Below are 20,165 nucleotides of genomic sequence, written 5' to 3'. Positions count from 1 at the left end.
ATCTATAAAATAGAAAGTCCTGAGCACTGGGGAACAAAGAAATAAGATATTTGTGACTTTGATGTGTGCTTTCTGAATAAGATAAGATAAGATAAAATAAGATAACCTTTATTAGTCCCACACGTGGGAAATTTGTTTTGTCACAGCAGGAAGTGGACAGTGCAAAAGTTATGAGGCAAAAATTAGAATACAATAAGAATAAATACAGTACACAACTGTACAGAATAGAATAAAATAAAATACTATATACAGTAGAATAAAATAAAATAAATATACAATAAGATAAAAATAGAATACAAATACAAATACTATATACAACTGAGTAAAAATACAACGATGACAGAAAGGATTATTGCACTTAGTATTATTGCATATGTATGGATGTGTGTGCTTGATCAGTTAAAGTCTTTATTATGGAGTCTGACAGCAGTGGGGAGGAAAGACCTGCAAAATCTCTCCGTCCCACACCGTGGGTGCCGCAGTCTCCCACTGAAGGAGCTGCTCAGTGCTGTCACAGTCTGCTGCATGGGGTGGGAGATGTTGTCCAACAGGGATGACAGCTTAGCCGCCGTTCTCCTGTCACTCACCACCTCCACTGGGTCCAGAGGGCATCCTAGAACAGAGCTGGCCCTTCGGATCACCCTGTTCAGTCTCTTCCTGTCCCCAGCAGAGATGCTGCCGCCCCAGCAGACCACGCCATAAAAGATAAAAGATAGCAGAAGCCACAACAGAGTATATTTCTGAATGCACCGCAAATTATGTCTTCATGTAATTCCTTCCTTGTGTTTTTGTTTAGTGGCATTTACTGTTTCACTGCTGAATTCTCATGCTAAACATGAGAGTTTGCAATAATGAAGTTGTCATAAATATGTATTATCCCTGTAAGCCATAAGCTCAGGCTCCACGCCACTCTAAATAACTACTTTTGCTGACTTCCTTTGGTTTGACTCATGAACAACTAAACCATTGTGCAACATTTTGAATTCCTTTTCTGGTCACCCATGGATTCCTGTGTAATCAGCCAAAATTGACATGAAGGACGGGGAGTTTTCAAAATATTTGAAATCAGGTTTTCGATTAGTTACATAATTCACTTGGGATAGTGGAAAAAATTTTTATTTCTTCCTATGGGAGGATCTCCTTCCTATCGACATCTTTTCTTAAGAATCCATTTATTTCAGGAAACTGTTTTAAGCAAGCCACAGCGACTGTACTGCCAAAGGCACAACTGAATTGATGCATGATACAAATCTGTTTTCTTAGTTAATATATTTGTGAGACTTTCATCTTCATTGCTAGAGATTCCCAATTACATTTTTTTTCCAATCTACTTTAAGTCATTTTCTTAGTTTTGGCCAAATTGACCTGCACTGTTAATCTGCTGCACTAATCCACTGTTGTAATGGGAAAGGGACAGTTAAAAAGACGCTTGAACTGCTGAACTCTTTTAAAGGTCCTTCATTTCTGCCTTCACTGCTCAACCACGCGTTACAGAGGCTTAAAGGGGGTGCTGCTAAAACAGCTCGATTAAGAGAAAGAATGAATCGAGAAGCTGTATAAACTGTGAATCATGCACATTGATTCCAGCAGAATACAAGAAAAAACAGAATGGAGCCAGAATCGATCAGTTCAGCAGTAATGAACCAGTTATCAACTTTTAACACTTTCACCTATGTTTGACCTTAATTCTGCCTAAAGACAAAGAAGAAATGAAGAAAGAAGATTACAAAATGTACTTCCTTTAAAATAAAATTCAAAGAAGTAAATGAAATTCAGTTACAACTATATGTAGGCTAATGTAATACAGGAAATTTTGTCTTTCAAGCATTGACAAACACACACACGCCTGATCTTGCACTGAGACATATTGTGCAGTGGCAAGTAAAAAAGAGGAGGAGTGCAAACTTTTAGAAGTGTCCTCGACCACAAACAAACAGCCTTTGTGTCAGGAGTTTCTTCGTAACCATACAAAAACCCTAGATGACTCATTCTTCTATGCAGGGGTAAGTAAAATACTTCCACTTCTCCAGTTTATGTGATCTTTTATTATAGTTTTAGTTTATAGTTTATTTATTTATATAGCACATTTAATTACAACAGGAGCGTTGACCAAAGTGCTGTACAAGAATACAACATACCTAATAAAATAACTTAGAGTATTTTTGGAATGTGTAAGCAGTAGCGGTTTTAGATATGGGCGACACGGGCGGTTGCCCGGGGCGGCATCGTGGTGGGGGGCGACATCACGGGCATCGGCGTCAGTCAGCGCATACTGGGAATGACATATGCACCGATCGGTTTTCTATCGCCCATTTGCTGGGGGTAAGGGCGCCCTTCGTTTGCGAGGTGAGCCTGCTGCTGGCGGCGCAGGGAGGAGGGGGGGAGGGGGGCGGAGGTGGGGAATTCTCTGACCGGCTTGAGCAGCATCTAATAACCAACTCGCAAAATAAAACAAAAAAACAAACAAACCAACAAACACGAAAACAGCGGACATTATGATACAGACTTATAATTTGCACTGATGTTTTTTCGAAATTCTATACTCGAAAAGTGAGCGGAAGAGCCCTCCGTGCGCCTGCTCGCTGCTGAAGTCAAAGTAAACGTTATTGTCATCTCCGCTACATACAGTCCAGTATATAGAGAGAAGAGACGACAAGGCTCCAGTTACAGCAGTGCAAGTAAACAAACAATAAATATAAGAAGAGTAAGAAAATAAATATACACTTTAGGACTCGGGGTAAAGGGATCAATAACAATTTGAAATTTAAAATTTACAGTTTGATGATTTAAAGGCTCACACACAACATTCATAATGTTGTAAATCCAAGCCCATTATGTATTCATGATTTAAATCCTGGGTTGTGTGAAATCTCAGAAATGCACCCTAGACAAAGTGAATCTGTGAACTAAGGTGTAGGTCTATTAGGTTATGTTGTGGTGATCCTGGGGTTGAGGGATGGGTGTTCATACTGGAGTGCAAAATTAAATCCAATGGAAGATGGACAAGAAAAGTTCAGAGCCATCAGGTCCTCAGTTTAGAAAAAAGAGAAAAGAAGAGGAGGAGAAACGAGCAAAAGATACAGGTAAGTAGATGTGTCATTGGATAATGGCAGGTCATCCTGAAACAATCAGAATCAGAATACTTTATTAATCCCTAAGGAAATTATGTGGGTTATGTGGGTTGGTCCAAGAAGAAATGGTAAAAATAGTAACAGTGACAGACTAAACTCCAAACAATACATTATGTTACAGATTTTAATATTTAGTCATTGTCAATTGTTGATTTGTCCTGTTCTCATTGTATGAGGAATTATGATGGCTGTTTGGTAGCCGTTTGCATACATACTCTCTCTCTCTCTTCATATGTGTGTGTTTGTGTGAACACTCCAGAGGGAGTGTTCGCCCGGGGCGCGAAACAGGCTAGGACCGCCACTGTCAGTAAGCATGTATAAATCATAATGTCACCTGTTCTTTTGTATTGTGTTATCTTGTTTGTAAATATTAATGTTCTTGGGATTTGAGAGTATTTAGTTGGTTTGTATCTTATACCAAATTTACACTTTTTCTGTCAACAACTGTGTAACATTTAAAGGAAAAATGCTCTTAACAGTTTGATTTGAGGTTTTTGGTAGCAGCTAGACACTCCTCACATTGTAACGACCAAAAAAGCCATATAAATTGGAAATTTCTACACTAATGCTTAGAAATACTTTGAAGAACACTTTGTTATACATCCAATCATCTGTTTTGAATTATTGAGGGGCAATGCTTTATCTCACCAATCTGTCTGGGCTGCAGAGGACCACTAGCTCCACTCTGAGCTCTTCCCCTTATCCCCAAGGCTGAGGCACTGTAGTATAGACATATGAATATGACAGTTTGTACCTTTATCACCCAATGTGCACATAGGCATACACTTAAGTACATGATGGTCATGGGAAATTCACTGTGATAAACCTCAGCTTTGCTTAATTCTCTAGGCAGCATCTGTCAGCTCTAGCAGTGCATTACATACTTTAAAGCAATACTTAACCTCACCATACTCTTTTTCATCCTTTTCTCTTTTTTTAGATTTTATATAATCTCTCCGATGATATAATTTGCTGCATATTATGCTGCAAGTGTTCTCACTGTTGGCCTGCTGTTTCATTGTCTCTTGTTGACTGTCAGTACCCTTTAATCTTTATTACTTCTATATCTTTCATCTTTAGATTCACATCTCTCGGTTTTGACAATTACTGAGAATTATTGAGAATTTAAAGAGATATTCAGACTATAAAGATTAGCCCCTCTCTCCACTCAACACTCGATCACTTAGATAGAATATGAAATTTAATTTGTTAGCACAGTAGTGGATTAAATACTAGGATATACAGTTTTTGTAAAATATCAATAACTCAGGGTTATTCATGCTTTCCTCAGATTTTTACAATTACCAAGAAAAAAACCCCAAACAAACCCAAAACACACTATTTGGCTAACAATAAAAAATATGTAAAGTAATCAAATATACAAAGTATTATCAAATAAGCAGAATGTAAATATTGGGCAACAAAAAAATGATAATAAAAAATTACTTAATAGACAGAATACAGAAGAAACTCTACTTCCCCTCATGCTAGTAATTACTTTGACTGTTCTGCAACCCTGTGTATTGTAAAACTAATAAACGAAATGCCAGGCTTAGGCAACACTTTCCATCCCTGTCTGAGTCTTCCTTTTTTTGCATTTCTTTTCTTTTTTCTGTGTCTTTGATTTACTGTGATCTTTTTCTTTTACTCTATCGTTTACAAAGCAAAATAAATCATTGCTGGAAATCAACGCAAACATGCAGTCAGAAACAGATGATTACTGAAGGGGAAAAAAGAAGTGAGTCATAAGCAGAGGTGGAGAAAGAATGATAATCTGTTCAAAGTGAAAATCTGAGGGGAAAGAGGAATTTTTTATGCTTGCCTGACCTGTTTAATCCTGCTCTGTCTTTATATTCTGGCTCTCCACTGTCTAATATTCTTTTCAAATTACAACTACCTCTATGGTAATCCCACCCTTCTGTGGCCTACATTATACGTTAGTCTGTGTTCTGCTCAGTGTGATGAAAGCAAACAATTGCTATTGCAGTGATGAGATAGTCAATCAAAATGGATATCAGATATGATCAAATCCAATCACTCAGATAGGTGGTTGGGCAATCAGCAGTTTAGATTTAAAGTGTTACTGGAGGACAGGACCTGAAAAGCATAATCCTGCATTGTGGTTTCATGGCTCCTGTTCAAAATCAGTGCTACCCTGCCCTCTGGTGTCTAAAAACTGTACAGCAGCGGTCCCCAACCCCCGGGCCTCGGACCGGTACCGGTCCGTGAGTCGTTTGGTACCGGGCCGCGAGAGTTGAGGCTCAGGTGTGAAATTAGTACAATAGTTTTCAGGGTTTTTATCGGTTTTCAGCGTTATTTTGTTATTGTTTTTATCGTTTACTCGGTTTTCCTTGGTCTTTTCATGTGTGTTATGAATAAATTTTCTTTTTTTCGGTACCGGTACTAGTTTTATTTTGTTGTATTTATCCGCGACACCTTAAAGGCCGGTTCATGAAAATATTGTCGGGCATAAACCGGTCCGTGGCGCAAAAAAGGTTGGGGACTGCGGCTGTACAGTATGAATTGGCAGTACGGGGCCATCTATCTATGGCATCTTTTCTTCTTACAAAAAGGTTAATAAAGTGACTGAAAAGACAAACAAGCTAAATTCCACTCTAAATTCATCCAGTCATTTAAAAATGTTTATGAGTTTAATACCAAAGTTCCACCAAAGTGATACAAACAATTACAGCTTTTTATTTAAAACATTTAAAACAGCTATACATCACTATAAAAAGATAAGTATAAAAATACTTGAAATTCGAACACTGACACATTTACAATGTTAAACGCTGTGCATAAATGCTAAGATTTTGTAACTTTTACATGAGACAGGATATGGAACAATATATTTTGTACGGTACAAACTGAATTTCGACCTCATGATAGAGCTCGGGAAAGCTAACTACAAATCGCCATGGTCTTGCACTAAATCAGAAGGATATACATTTTCCAGTTTTCAGTCACATGCACAAGCTGATGTATTGATCTTTATAGGGTCGCCATTCAGGGGTAGTAGTGACAATGTAGTACAATTTTAAAAGGCCATATAAAAACATTTGAAATGTAACTTCACTGATTACTAACAAAACTATATAGTTGTTGATGATGTATCATTTCCCACATTTGAACTACTCTTCTTAAAGCCCTAAATCAAAACACTGATTGGTGGGACAATCAATGATGTTAACATGGAAATGTTTAGTTTCAGGTGTTGAAACTTCAGCAACAGTGTGAGCAGTGATTTCAGTCAGGAACAAAGCACCGTACCATATGGATAACTATAGTTTGCTGCACAAACACAACACAAACCATACATTTACACATTGTTATTTAATTGTATGAAAAGGACGTTTTTCCTTCTCACAGTCGCCAAAGCACTTACTCATGGAGGTCATATGATTGTTGGGCTTTTCTTTGTATTATGGGGAGGGCCTTGACACAACTGTTATTGGGATTTGGTGCTATATAGATTAAATTGAATTGAACTATATGGCCAAAAGTATTGATTGTCTGCCTTCACAAACACATAAACTTAAGTTGATGATGTTGGACCACCCTTTGCAACTATAACAGCTTCAACTCTTCCACATATTTTAGGAGTGTGTCAATAATTTGGATAGTAGAATTTTGGTAATATAGTGTATGTCTTACAGTACCTGTAGGGCACGTGTGCTTGATTAAATGTAATTCATGCACTTCCCGAGGCACAAAGCCAAAAATCAATTGATGTCTCAGCTATGCTCCACTATATTGTCCTGCAAAGCTGGTGAGACGATGGGCTGGCTACTGTATGACTGACAGGGTGATGCTGGGATTCCTAGGCCAACATCTCGACTGCTCTTCCTCCTAATGTGACTTATTAAACTCTTTCCTGGGGTCATCAGTAACACCCCTCTTTCTTCTACCAGTCCGTCAAACACTGCTCCCAGACTCTGCCGTATTCTTACACAGAAACGTGGGCAACTGAAGACATAGAGAATAGGATTCAGTAGTGGATTTAAGAATGCCAGTGTTGTAGCTAGAGGTAGACCTACTTCCACTAGTTTGAGATATTCCATATTATATTGGGCTGCCACTTCAATCATACAGAAGATGTGATAAGGAGCCCAGCACAGTGCAAACGCTGTAATCACAGATGTCACCATTTTAGTGAAACTCTGGGATAGCTGGCTCTGACTCGTCAGATTAGGGGTGGTAGGAGTCAAGGGGCCTTCTTTAGTGGTTAATGATGGACCAGGGATTAGAAATTTGAGAGATAATTTATTTGTGGCTGCAGTTCTTCCATGTGTAGTTCTTGATTGTTGATTTCTGTTTAACGTAATCAGATCATCAGTTAGTCTAGGGGCACTCTGCTTCCTCCTCCTGTTCCTGCTCCTCAGACTGAGACCAATTTTGATGTAGCTTCCTGCAATCACTGCCAGTGGCAATATGAATGCCAGCAGCAGCTTGGAGATAGCTGTGGTCCACTGCCTCATGTTACAGTCTCTCTCAGGTGTGGCATATGAGGAATACATGGCAAAATTGTGATAGCACAACTTTCTTTTATGCTTCGTTTCAGTTACTGAGCGGAAAACATAATATGGCAATGCATTAGCTGCTGCCCATAGCCAACCCAATATGCACACTTTCCACGCGCCTGCTACTGATCGATGATTTTGGCTCCACACTGGCTTGGTGACCAGAAGTAAGCGGTCCAGCGAAATGGCTGCCAAAAGGAAGGCTGATACGAACATGTTGAAGAAAAAGATGAATGTCTGCACTTTGCAAAGTGGGTTGCCGAGCTCCCAGCTGTGACCAGAGTTTAGGTATAAAGTGAACAGGGGAAGCGTCAGGGTAGCCAGGAAGTCAGACAGGGCCAGGTTGAGCACCCAGATGGAGGCCACGGTGCGTTGTCTTAGGCGGAAGCCCACCACCCAGATGATCAAGGCATTCTCCAAAATCCCCAGGCCAGAGACCAGTCCATGGATGCAAACCACAGTCAGATTGACCTGTGTGTTGTTATTAAGTTCATGCCTCCTCATCATCTCAAGCTGGGGACAGAAAACCTGGTCCTCTGAGACATTTGTCTTGTTGGACATGTTTGAGATTACTTTTTCTGAAAAGTGAAACAAGACACAGACACGAAGCTTATGAATAACCAGTTAAAGTCAGATTTAACGCAGGTTCCATTTGTTTTACAAAAGGTCAGGAGGTATTTTACTTTCCTGATCTCATATCCATCTTTGTGAGAATGTAATAAGTAATCTATGTGTTTAAATGCCCCTGTGAGCAAGCTTACGCTGAACAAGCAAAGAGATACTCTAACAACACATTTCAAAGCACAAAACAGCAATTTGCACTGGGAACATGGAGTTTTTCATAGCTAAACACCCAGCTGCCGCATACTCCACGTATGTTATAGCCAGACATACATGGAGTATCTATCCAAGTTGCTGTCTCTGAGAGAGAAGTATTGGATCTCAGCACTTGCTATAGTGACACCTGCTGAACTGAATTGTGGTTTCACTTTTAAATGTTTGTTTTGAACGAGTTGAGGTAAATTAAAAACAACATATATTCACAAGAGCTTGAATAAATATATATATATACAAGCTCTGTTGAAGGCAAAAAAATTAGCATATTTGCTGGAAAGGCAAAAAATAAGCTGAGATTTGTCAACTGTCCCTGTGGTTTGGCATTAGTGATTCCTTTTCCCCTTTTGATACTCATGATTTTGATTTGGCACAACAGATAAATGTGCTGGGGAGGTGCATCCTCTTGACATAATGTTATGAAACTTTTATGTGATTGTGGTTACCACGGACACTCCTTCCACACCCTAAGGTGCATTGATTCAACTTTTCTTGCCTATTTGTCTTTTTGTTTTTATTGAGCAATTACATACTTTGCTTTCAGCATTATGACTAATATGATTATTGATGAATAGTAAATCACTGGGTAGTAATATTTTTGCAAATTAAAGCATCGTTTTCTGACTAGAGTTACCTTTCACCATAACTGTCATGGAAGTTCACTGTGAGAAAAAAACAAGAAAAACAGCGACACAGTCTCTTTGAAACATGTCAAAGCTTGTTTTTGTGGACTAGCCACATACCATCTATTGGGCAACTACACATGCTTAGTTAAAGACAATCCATAGGAGACAACAGAGATACCAACAATCTGTGAGGATGCCTGTCGTTATCAGCCCATAATATCTCCAGTGAAATATACACTCTAAAGACATAAGGGTAGCCAAAACTTAAATGTACGGGCACTTTTCAGTTTTAAAACATTACCATACTGTGTACACAATTCAAAACACCTATTTTTAAGGTTTCAAGTGATTGTTGTTAATGTTATGATAAATCATTATAAAAGTCATTTTAAAATTGTAAAAGACAAGGGAAGACATCAAATAATCACTTTTTCTTTTTTCCTGATATTACTACTATCAACATACTTAAGGGTCATTTCTTAAAATGGACATGATTATGAAGTTGCTAGATCATGACTGCATAAGTCACAGTGCGTGAATGAGATATGATGTTCAAATTAGAGAAATAGACACTCGTTATCACTTCACTCCTCACAAAGATTGGTTGTGGCTTATATGCTTGTCTCATCAGAGATTTGACTTTAAGGTTGTAAGCCTCTCCTGTAAGTGTGAACGGTTAGGAACTATTTAAAGTCATAACTGAAGACATGATCTGCACCTCAGGCACAAAACCCACTGACAGTTACCTGGCACGTTAACACCAGGATCACTGTACTTACGCAAGTAGGAAGTAGATGAAGTAGTAAATGGAATCAAGATAACTGCGTCTTAAACGAAGAGTCATTTTCCCCCCTGATTACCACATGCCACATTGTTTCAAGAACTATGGATTTCCAATTCCAATACACCTGGCTTCAAAGGAAAAAAAAATCCTAGGGCCGATACATTTGAATAATTTGTGGCTCAGCTTTAACACAAGTATTTATTGTTAGATTAGATTAAGGGGAGTAACACAAAGCAGTGACACCCTTACAACAGAGACAGTGTAGCTAATAAAAAATTATCTGATTACTACAGTAGCTTCTTAGTAGTTCTAGTATTGAACATTAAGGGAGGTAAAATAAAGAAATACACTATTAATATGAACTTTAAGTTTCTGCCTGTTCTAATTGTTCTCTACTGTTGCTATTTCTCCCTTATTTTCTAAAAGATTCCAGACATTTTACAGGCACTGAATTATGGGTTGAGATTTTTATAATAAAAACATTTGACTATTCACGTATAAAATTCAAAGCAACATTGTTCTCCCTTAGCTATGGTTACATTCTTAGTCACATCCCTGCACTCATGATGTAGATGAGGTAAACACAACACCAAGTCTGCACATGAATACAGACGGATGAGTTGATAAAAACGAGACACAATGCTGACGTGAATGCATGTTTCTTTCTTGGACTACTAATTTTCTTTTTTTTATCTTTCTGGAGAACTTGGGTGAACTCAGTCTTTGAATACCTACATTATGAGAGGCCCATCTAATACAAGACAGAACAATTTCACCAGGCAACTCTGCCTGCTTTCGCACCAGCTGTAGTGATTATGAAAATAGAGATTTGTGCTTTTATGAACATTGAGTCTATTATGTCAAAGCATATTATCAGTGTGAAATTATTTCTATTTTTACTACTTGACAGCTGCTACACATTACACTTTTATGTGAATTCTATTGATTCTTATGCTTTATGTGTGCTCTATATAGTCAGGTCATATTTTATTAAGTAACAGCAATTCAATTCAACAGCAACATAATATACAGCCTCTACATTGGCCATAAAACCGAGTTACACCTTTGTCTCAGTGAATTAAATTACATTGAAGTGTAGCCTTTTAAAAAACAAACAAACAAACAAAAACCCCCAAAAACCTGCTAACTAAATGTGCAATAATCAATATATCAGATTTACTGTCCATTGCTAAAATTAAATGTATAAAGGGACAGGTGACAAGCTCAAAACCAAACATAACTATTGCTCAACAACAGCAAGAAGTAGAGCAAAACCATGATGACTGCATACATAGCTTGTACTCATAACTAAACTTTAGTATTGTAGAAAACACTCACCTGTATAGTCGGTCAGATTCACAGAAGAAATAGAAAGTTGAAACTTTTCAAAAATTTCTGTTGTGCACTTCTTGTGAGCCTACTTTTCTTACTCAGCACTTCAGTTCTCTCAGTTTATAGTACTTTCCAGTCCTAGAGACACCTACTGAATCCCAGACACACAGAGATGAATGCTGACATACCTCCCTTTGCTCCACCCCATACCCTGAAAAAATGTCTAATGACACAGTGGGTGTAACACACTGTTAGATTTTTTGTCTCCACTTTGCAGTAATATACTGGTGTCACTGTTGCCAGAGTCATTCCGCCGTGTTACGGTAAGTAACACGGCCTCTGGTAGAGGACCCGAGCTTGAAGGATAAACCGCCCGCAGGGGCGTGCTGGGTTTTATATATATATATATATATATATATATATATATATATATATATATGTGTGTGTATGTGTATATATATGTGTGTATGTGTATATATATATGTATGTGTATATGTATATATGTATATGTGTGTATATATATATATATATATGTATATGTATATATGTATGTATATGTGTGTATATATATATGTATGTATGTATAATTACACCATTTAATTACACCATTTATTTATTTCAGTTCTGATTTTTCTCTGCAGAAATATGCATTTCGCAAATCAAAAGCTGAAATAAACTGAAAACATATTTTCATTGAGGAAGCACTTGTTTTTACTAAACCATTTAACCCATGTATTTTCTGATATGGTTGTACAAACAATAATGATATTATGTCATACAAACCGGATTCCAAAAAAGGACATTAAACAGATTGTGAATAAAAACTGAATGCAATGATGTGGAGATGGCAAATGTCAATATTTTATTCAGAATAGAACATAAATCACGGAACAAAAGTGTAAACTGAGAAAAGTTATCATTTTACGGGAAAAATATGGTGATTCAAAATGTCATGGTGTCAACAAATCCCAAAAAAGTTGGGACAAAGCCATTTTCACCACTGTGTGGCATCTCCCCTTCTTCTTACAATACTCAACAGATGTCTGGGGACCGAGGAGACCAGTTTCTCAAGTTTAGAAATAGGAATGCTCTCCCATTCTTGTCTAATACAGGCCTCTAACTGTTCAGTCGTCTTGGGCCTTCTTTATCGCACCTTCCTCTTTATGATGCGCCAAATGTTCTCTATAGGTGAAAGATCTGGACTGCAGACTGGCCATTTCAGTACCCAGATCCTTCTCCTACGCAGCCATGATGTTGTGATTGCTGCAGAATGTGGTCTGGCATTATCTTGTTGAAAAATGCAGGGTCTTCCCTGGAAGAGATGACGTCTGGATGGGAGCATATGTTGTTCTAGAACCTGAATGTATTTTTCTGTATTGATGGTGCCTTTCCAGACATGCAAGCAACCTCATACCATCAGAGATGCAGGCTTCTGAACTGAGCATTGATAACAACTTGGGTTGTCCTTGTCCTCTTTGGTCCAGATGACGTGGCGTCCCACATTTCCAAAAAGAACTTCAAATCGTGACTCGTCTGACCACAGAACAGTCTTCCATTTTGCCACACTCCATTTTAAATGATCCCTGGCCCAGTGAAAACGCCTGAGCTTGTGGATTTTGCTTAGAAATGGCTTCTTCTTTGCACTGTAGAGTTTCAGCTGGCAACGGCGGATGGCACGGTGGATTGTGTTCACTGACAATGGTTTCTGGAAGTATTCCTGAGCCCATTCTGTGATTTCCTTTACAGTAGCATTCCTGTTTGTGGTGCAGTGTCGTTTAAGGCCCCGGAGATCACGGGCATCCAGTATGGGTTTACGCCCTTGACCCTTACGCACAGAGATTGTTCCAGATTCTCTGAATCTTCGGATGATGTTATGCACAGTTGATGATGATAACTGGAAAGTCTTTGCAATTTTTCGCTGGGTAACACCTTTCTGATATTGCTCCACTATCTTTCTGCACAACATTGTGGGAATTGGTGATCCTCTACCCATCTTGGCTTCTGAGAGACACTGCCACTCTGAGAAGCTCTTTTTATACCCAATCATGTTGCCAATTAACCTAATTCGTGTTAATTGGTCTTCCAGCTCTTCGTTATGCTCAAATTTACTTTTTCCACCCTCTTATTGCTACTTGTCCCAACTTTTTTGGGATTTGTTGACACTGTGAAATTTTGAATCAACATATTTTTCCTTTCAAATGATACATTTTCTCGGATTGAACTTTTGATCTGTCATCTACGTTCTATTCTGAACAAAATATTGACATTTGCCATCTCCACATCATTGCATTCAGTTTTTATTCACAATTTGTTTGGTGTCCCAACTTTTTTGGAATCTGGTTTGTATATATCATGACAGACAACATGTGCACAAGTGCTGGGTTTTCTTAGTTATATTTTTTAGGGTCTTAAAACTACACTCTGAAGTGCCTTAGCATTTATTTTGTTGGCACCATTCAAATAAACTGAATTGTTATGAATAGAATATCAAGCCCCACACTTCTGCCTTTATATACACTTTGTCCAAAAATACTGGCTCACACCACCAAATCAACGCACAAAGCAGGGTCCACAAGGACATGGATGAGCATGTGTGGTGTGAAGGAACTTTACTGTCCTGCACTGAACCCTGACCTTGCTTTGTGGGCTGAGTTCATTGATTTGTAGGGTGAGCCAATACATGTGACAAAGTGTAAGTAGCTGAAATCATTTTTAACAAACGGGTAAAAGAAGGAAAAAAAACTGTTGCAATTAAAAAACCTATTGGACAGAGACAGCTTCTTGTAAGATGGTGAGAGAGCTTGTCTTCATTGTTGGAGGTACATTTTGTTCTATCTTCAGGGTTTATCCTTAAAAACCTTAAAGCATGCCATAATAAATAGTAACACACAGTAGCATTGAGTTGTGATGTGAAATAATGAGTTACTCAGAGATTATTTATTCATCATCTATCACTATTAGCTAACTGTTCAAACATACCTCTGAATTAGTTCCAATATTGCACACGCTGACTACTGGTATTCCAGGTTCAATACATAGAGGGAACCAAAGAAGACTGACATCGCATCAGCAAAGGTGTTCTCTTTGTCCAGCTCAACAATTACAAGCCCCTCTGCACTCACCATCCAGCAGGTGGCAGTCATTGAACTTTGTCCTTAAATTTATAGGGGCAACATTGTCATTATGCAACATAAAATAACTCCAATACTTCACTTCTTCACACTGTATAGATAATCGTAAAGCAAATAGCTATGTACAGTTAATTATTAATGGCCTTATGTACATAAGTTAACATATTATGATTGTACATAATTGGGAATTATTCTGCATATTAAACACACCTAACAAAGAGTCAGCCCAATTAAATTACCGGAGTTGCATCAGCTGTATGGTTATTTTGGAATTTATAGTTGGTGCTGCTGTTAAACTTTACAGTATTGAATTCAGTATTTCTGCTGTTGGTGTAGCTAGACTACCATGTTGATCAGTAATATGTAATGTGAAATTTGATGGTTACTTTGCTGGATTCACTGAGACACATGTCCAACAACCTTTGTTTATAAAGGAAATTAGAGAGATGAGAGCTAACAAAACAGAGTCTGGATACCTGTCTCCACGAAAAGCTCCTGTGCCAAACAGAAATTGTAATATTGTCTAATCAGCTATATTTCATAAATGACTTTTTTTTTTTTTTTTTTTTTTTTTCTAAATGACATCAGAAACAGCAGTATGCGACATTACGTGATGGCAGAGCTTCAGTTCATCCTTTGTCATTTTTTTTTTTTTTTTTTTAATAAATAGGACAGGGGGAATGAATGAGAGAGAGAGGGGGAGAGAAAGAAAGAAAACCAAAGGGGAGAAGAGACGGTGAGAAGGGGGGGGGAAGAGAGAGAAAAAAAAAAAAAAAACTCCTGGGTCACCTGTATGGAGAAAAAAAAAAAAAACAAACAAACAAAAACAAACAGAGGAGACAGCAAACAACAAAGAGCAACATAATAATAGAGAAAACAAAGCACCATCACAATAAACTAGCTAGTCATAGATATCAGTATTTACTAAGTAATAAACGATATTGTGCAGCACGCAAGATAGACAGCGCACAGTGTGCTTTGAGGCAGCAGCCAAGAAAGCTTTAGTCCGCGTCTGTGAATACCCATGTGTGCATACCTGTGTGGATCAGCATGCTTGCATTCCAAAGGTTTCTCCATGTAATGATCTGCTAGGGAGTGTGGGGGGGCCACAGCCCCGTCCTCCAGGGTGTGAAGCGGGTATGGAGGAGATCAAAACTCCAGACATCCAGAGGCCCCCAGAACACAAGAGACCATGGAAGACCAACAGAGGGGCAGCCGCGCCACTGTCCCAGTAAGAGCTGAGGAGAGTCCCAGATGAGGGCTCGCCCAGCAGCCGCGGAGCAGAAGTCAGGGGGAGTTGCAGTGACGCGCCCGTGAGCTCCGCCGGCCCCCAGCTGTGCCTGAGTGACCGAGCCCTAGGCCGAGAGGCTGGGGGCACCCCACCTCCAAAGGGGCCCGAGCGAGCCCCAGGCCCCAGGCCCCGACAAGCGGCCGCCAAGGAGTGAGCCGGTGTGTACCCGGACGCCCACCCCCAGACACAAAGAACCACCAACACACCGACACCTGAGGGAGTCCGCCACCGGCAGGGGAAGTGGTGGTGGGTGGAGATAGGCCTCCAAACCTTGGAGGGCCTGAGGTGTCCCCAGAGAGGTGGCGTCTGATACCCAACCTGACATATAGACACAGACATACAGGCACACACAGACACAAACATCCATTCCCACCCTCATGCTCTCATATGCACTCACTCCACACTCAACCAACGTGGAGACAGACATAAAGAGACGCTGTACACACAATCACACTCCCCAAGCGTACTCTACAAACCGGGTCTAGGTACCCTTGCCCCTGGAGGGGGGAATTGCACCCAGACCCAGGTGGTGTTACCCTTTTCCCTGCGGTGGGGAGAGGCAGACCACCCCGACTCCGCAGCAGCAGGGAGGCCCCACACCCCAGACCGCAGTCGGACGGCCAACTCCTCCTACTAGCCCTCCCGCTCCAGCAGGCCGCAGAGAATGGGGGTGGGAGAAGACTCCAAACCTCCCTCCACCCGCTCATTGTAGTGTTGATGCATATGTGTTCTAAGGTGCAATTAAAACCCAGGAGGGCATGGAGCTACCTGCCAAGGAGCAGCAGGTAAGCGCATAGTCCCTCCTGCTAACCCTCAATGACTAAGTGTATTTAAAATTGAGAGGTGGGCAACGACGTCAGGTGTGAGGTGTACACCCTGATGGTGATTTGGACTCCGTGATTGTGCCCACCCCCAAGATCCTATATGTATGTGTAATGAGAGTGTGAATAATGTGAATGTCTAAGTTGTGGGATAAAATTGAGGCAGAGGCAGCCAGAAGGGGACAGAGGGGGGGGGGGGGGGGGTAGCCTCCTCTGCACCCTGGTGACATACCCCCACTCCAAGGCCCTGCATGTGTGGGTGGTTGTGGAGGAGCGGGAAGAGGGAGGCAGCTGGAGATGGGGAGGGAAGGAAGGGGGGGGCAGGTAACCCCTCCCTGGGGCCAGCTCCCCCGCTGACCCCAGTAGGCACTCCCACCCTCCGCGACCCGCCAGGGAAGGGGGGCCCAGGCCCATCAGACCGGGGCCCAGTGCAGTAGCGCCCCCCGGCTCCACAGAGCCCTGGACAGTCCACCCAACCCCACCACAGAGAAAACTGCACCCACCCCACCAACCACACATCTTCCAGACTACATAAGACGGTAAACGCCCAGGCTGAGATCTTCCTCCACCTCTCCTGTATCTCCCCCTCCTGCAGAGAGTTCCTGAGAGAAGAAAGCTCCTGCAAGATGTGACCATCCCCCCCACCAGTTGAAGAGCCCCCCAGGCGGCTCGATGCACCGGCGGCACCCTGCTCCAGGGCCGGGCCCCCATGCACCCACCCGCCCACAACCCCGGCAACACACCAACCAGGACCCGAGCCCCCGAGGCCCGGCCCGGGCCCCAGCCCAGAGACGGAGCGCCCCCAGAACCTCACGCCCATCCCGGACCCACCCAGGGGCAGCCAGGTTGCCAGGTCAGTAACCCACGTCCGTCAGCACAGACCCTCCCCTAGCCCCGCTGCACGCAGCCGCGAGGAAACAGTCACCTGAGAGCCAACAGAGCCCTCAACCGGACGTGACCGCTACCCCGGGTTGAGCCCCCCAAGGAAGATGCCTCCGGGGAACCCCCCGACGCCCTAAGCCTGTCCCTACCCCCTCACCAATCACAACAGTGAAGGCGGGACCAAACTATGACCCCCCACCCCCACTAGGTGATGGAGCTGATAAAAGGGGCCCAGAGCAATTGATCTAATGTGGTGGCAGAGGCTGTGTCAAGACTAATGTAATCTAATAGATAATTTCTATATTGGTTAGAATTAAGATTATTTTTATTTTTCCAGTTCATGAGGACTGTTTTCTTGGCTATGCATAGGGCAGTGAAGATCATATGGGCTATATTCTTTTCTGAAGTGACATTATCTAAGCTGCCCAACAAACACACTAAGGGGGAGGTTGGAATGTTACATTTCAGACATTTTGATAAGTCTTCACATATCTCGCGCCAAAACTTTTGCACTGGTGGACAGAACCAAAGAGCGTGGATGTAATTGTCTGGTGTATTGCCTTGACAGTGTGAGCAGTTGTTGGAAGATGTAAAGCCCATCTTGAACATCCGATGACCTGTATAGTGCACTCTATGAAGTATTTTGTATTGTATTAATTGCAGACTGGGATTTTTAATTAATTTAAAAGTTTTTAAGCAAATCTGAGACCAGAAGTTTTGGTCTAGGTTGACTGATAAATCTGCTTCCCACTTTGCAGTAGGAAGGGATATTGATTCATCTAATTTAGAAAATGTTCTGTATATTTTAGTAAAAACTGGAGATTTAATATATCACTACTTAAAGATGAAGACTTTATTAAATACTTTAAAAAGGAATGGACTTCATATTTAGACTTTAATGACACTCCCGGAATATCTGCTTCTGTTCTATGGGAAGCAGGGAAAGCTGTGATGAGAGGTAAAATAATTTCTTTCTCATCACACAAAAAGAAAGAAGAAAACAAAAATATTCAGGAATTAGAAAAGAACATCAAATCACTAGAAGAAGCCTACGCGTCCCACCAAGATCAGGAAACATTGAACAAAATATGCAAAACAAAACTAGAATTAAATGAAACTATTAATAAAAAAACACAATTCCTTATACAAAGACTTCGCTTGCAGAATTTTGAACACAGTAACAAATCAGGTCGATTTCTAGCTAACCAGCTAAAAATAAATAAAGAAAAAACAACTATATGTGCTGCTAAAGATTTATCGGGGAACACAACATATGATCCTGGAAGAATAAACAACATTTTTAGGGATTTCTATGAAACTTTATACTCACCACAAATAAACCCATCTAAAAATGAAATTGATCTGTTTCTTGACAACGTAACTCTTCCAAAATTACTAGACAATCAAGCAATGGAACTGGATTCGCCACTGACGCCAAGTGAACTCCAGGAAGCCCTGATAAGTATGCCCAATAATAAGGCTCCAGGTCCAGACGGCTTCCCTGCAGAATTCTACAAAGAATTCTACAAAGACTAATGGAGATATACTGTGCAGCCGCAATGGGTGAGATAACAAATACTTTTCCCTTATTAGATGATTAAGATTGCAGAGAGACTGTGGAGAAATGCACCTTAAAGGAGCTAGCAGGGGCCCTTGCCCTCCAGTCAGGGGAGGTTTCCCCCTGTCTATGGGATATACGTGCCAGGGTCTGTTAGGACTGACCCCAACCTTGGAATCACATATTATTTTTGTTTTTTTGTCTTGTTTTGTTTTTTCTTTGTCCGATTCTGGACGATTGTGGTTGTTTATTATTTGGGTTGTTAAAGGGAGTTTACCAGTTGATAAATTAATTAAGTCTGGATATTTTATTTCGGATAAATGACTACTAGAGGAATTAAGGTTATATCTTTTAATGTGAATGGGCTCACGAATCCCATTAAACGAAGTCGAATCTTGAATAAAATGAAGAAAGATCGAGCGCAGATAGTATATTTACAAGAGACACACTTGAATAATAATGAACATGAAAAACTCAGGAGGATGGGTTTTACAAATATGTTCTCCTCAGCGTATGAATCAGGCCGCAGACGGGGCGTGGTAATCTTGATTTCCAGGGCACTGAACTTTGAAAAGTCATTTGAACTTAAAGATAAGGATGGGAGATTTATACTGGTACGGGGAACAGTTGATGGTAATCAGGTTACTCTAATGAATGTGTACGCCCCACCAGGAAGTGACCTAAGTTTTTTTAAGTACATTGTTAACATAATGGTGACAGAAACTCAAGGCCCTTTAATTTGCGGCGGTGATCTGAATATACGCCTACAACCGGACCTAGATAGCTCTAAAAGAAAGAAGCCGGGATCGAGTACATTATATAAAAGAATCTCAGCACTGTTCGATGAGGTGGGTTTAATTGATGTATGGAGAAATCGCTTTCCTACAAGGAGGGATTACTCTCATTTTTCAGCCCCACACTCACTTTACACGAGGATAGATTATTTTTTAATGTTTGGAAGAGATAGGGATAAAATCTTAACATGCGAGATGGGCTTGATAGATATAAGTGATCACGCACCGCTGTACCTAACGATTGATATGAATGTACACCCAAAAGTTTCAATTTGGAGATTGAATTCATCCCTGCTTAAAGATGTAGAATTTAGGAAAGTAATAAAGGCAGAGCTCAAAGATTACCTTGAAATTAATGATAATGGGGAGGTTTTACCCCCGATACTATGGGACGCATTAAAAGTTGTTATGAGGGGGAAGATTATAGCATTTGCCTCCTTCCAAAAAAAAGCAAGAGAGAA

At 40.6% G+C, this 20,165-nt stretch overlaps 2 protein-coding genes across 3 annotated transcripts in view; one reads left to right on the top strand and one right to left on the bottom strand.

The window, feature by feature from the left end:
- Window positions 1-1,891: 1,891 nt before the first annotated feature.
- Window positions 1,892-20,165, top strand: part of vwa11 (von Willebrand factor A domain containing 11) — a 31,291-nt gene continuing 13,017 nt past the window's right edge. The window contains exons 1-2 of one of the 2 annotated variants that reach the window (XM_086296850.1): window positions 1,925-2,003; window positions 18,752-18,915. Coding sequence is in view for 1 of the 2 variants with exons in the window: in XM_086296849.1 (XP_086152975.1) it covers window positions 1,981-2,003 (23 nt within the window). In the remaining variant the exon portion in view is untranslated. Of the gene's footprint in view, window positions 2,004-18,751; window positions 18,916-20,165 lie in introns of both variants that reach the window. The other variant, XM_086296849.1, reaches the window with a different exon arrangement.
- Window positions 5,783-11,369, bottom strand: LOC147328469 (prostaglandin D2 receptor 2-like). The gene is made up of 2 exons (XM_086296845.1): window positions 11,234-11,369; window positions 5,783-8,229 (listed from the first exon to the last, which is right to left on the bottom strand). Exon 2 carries the CDS (start codon window positions 8,210-8,212, stop codon window positions 6,866-6,868), a length of 1,347 nt encoding a protein of 448 aa, XP_086152971.1. The 5' UTR covers window positions 8,213-8,229; window positions 11,234-11,369; the 3' UTR covers window positions 5,783-6,865.

Source organism: Aulonocara sp. 'chitande type north' Nkhata Bay, linkage group LG6, assembly GCF_057382095.1.
Source record: "Aulonocara sp. 'chitande type north' Nkhata Bay isolate Kocher_YH1m ecotype deep benthic linkage group LG6, A_spYH_male_GT1.1, whole genome shotgun sequence".
NCBI classification, from domain to species: Eukaryota; Metazoa; Chordata; class Actinopteri; order Cichliformes; family Cichlidae; genus Aulonocara; species Aulonocara sp. 'chitande type north' Nkhata Bay.
Note: the sequence above shows the minus strand (reverse complement) of the source record. Positions and strands in the feature narration are given on the sequence as shown.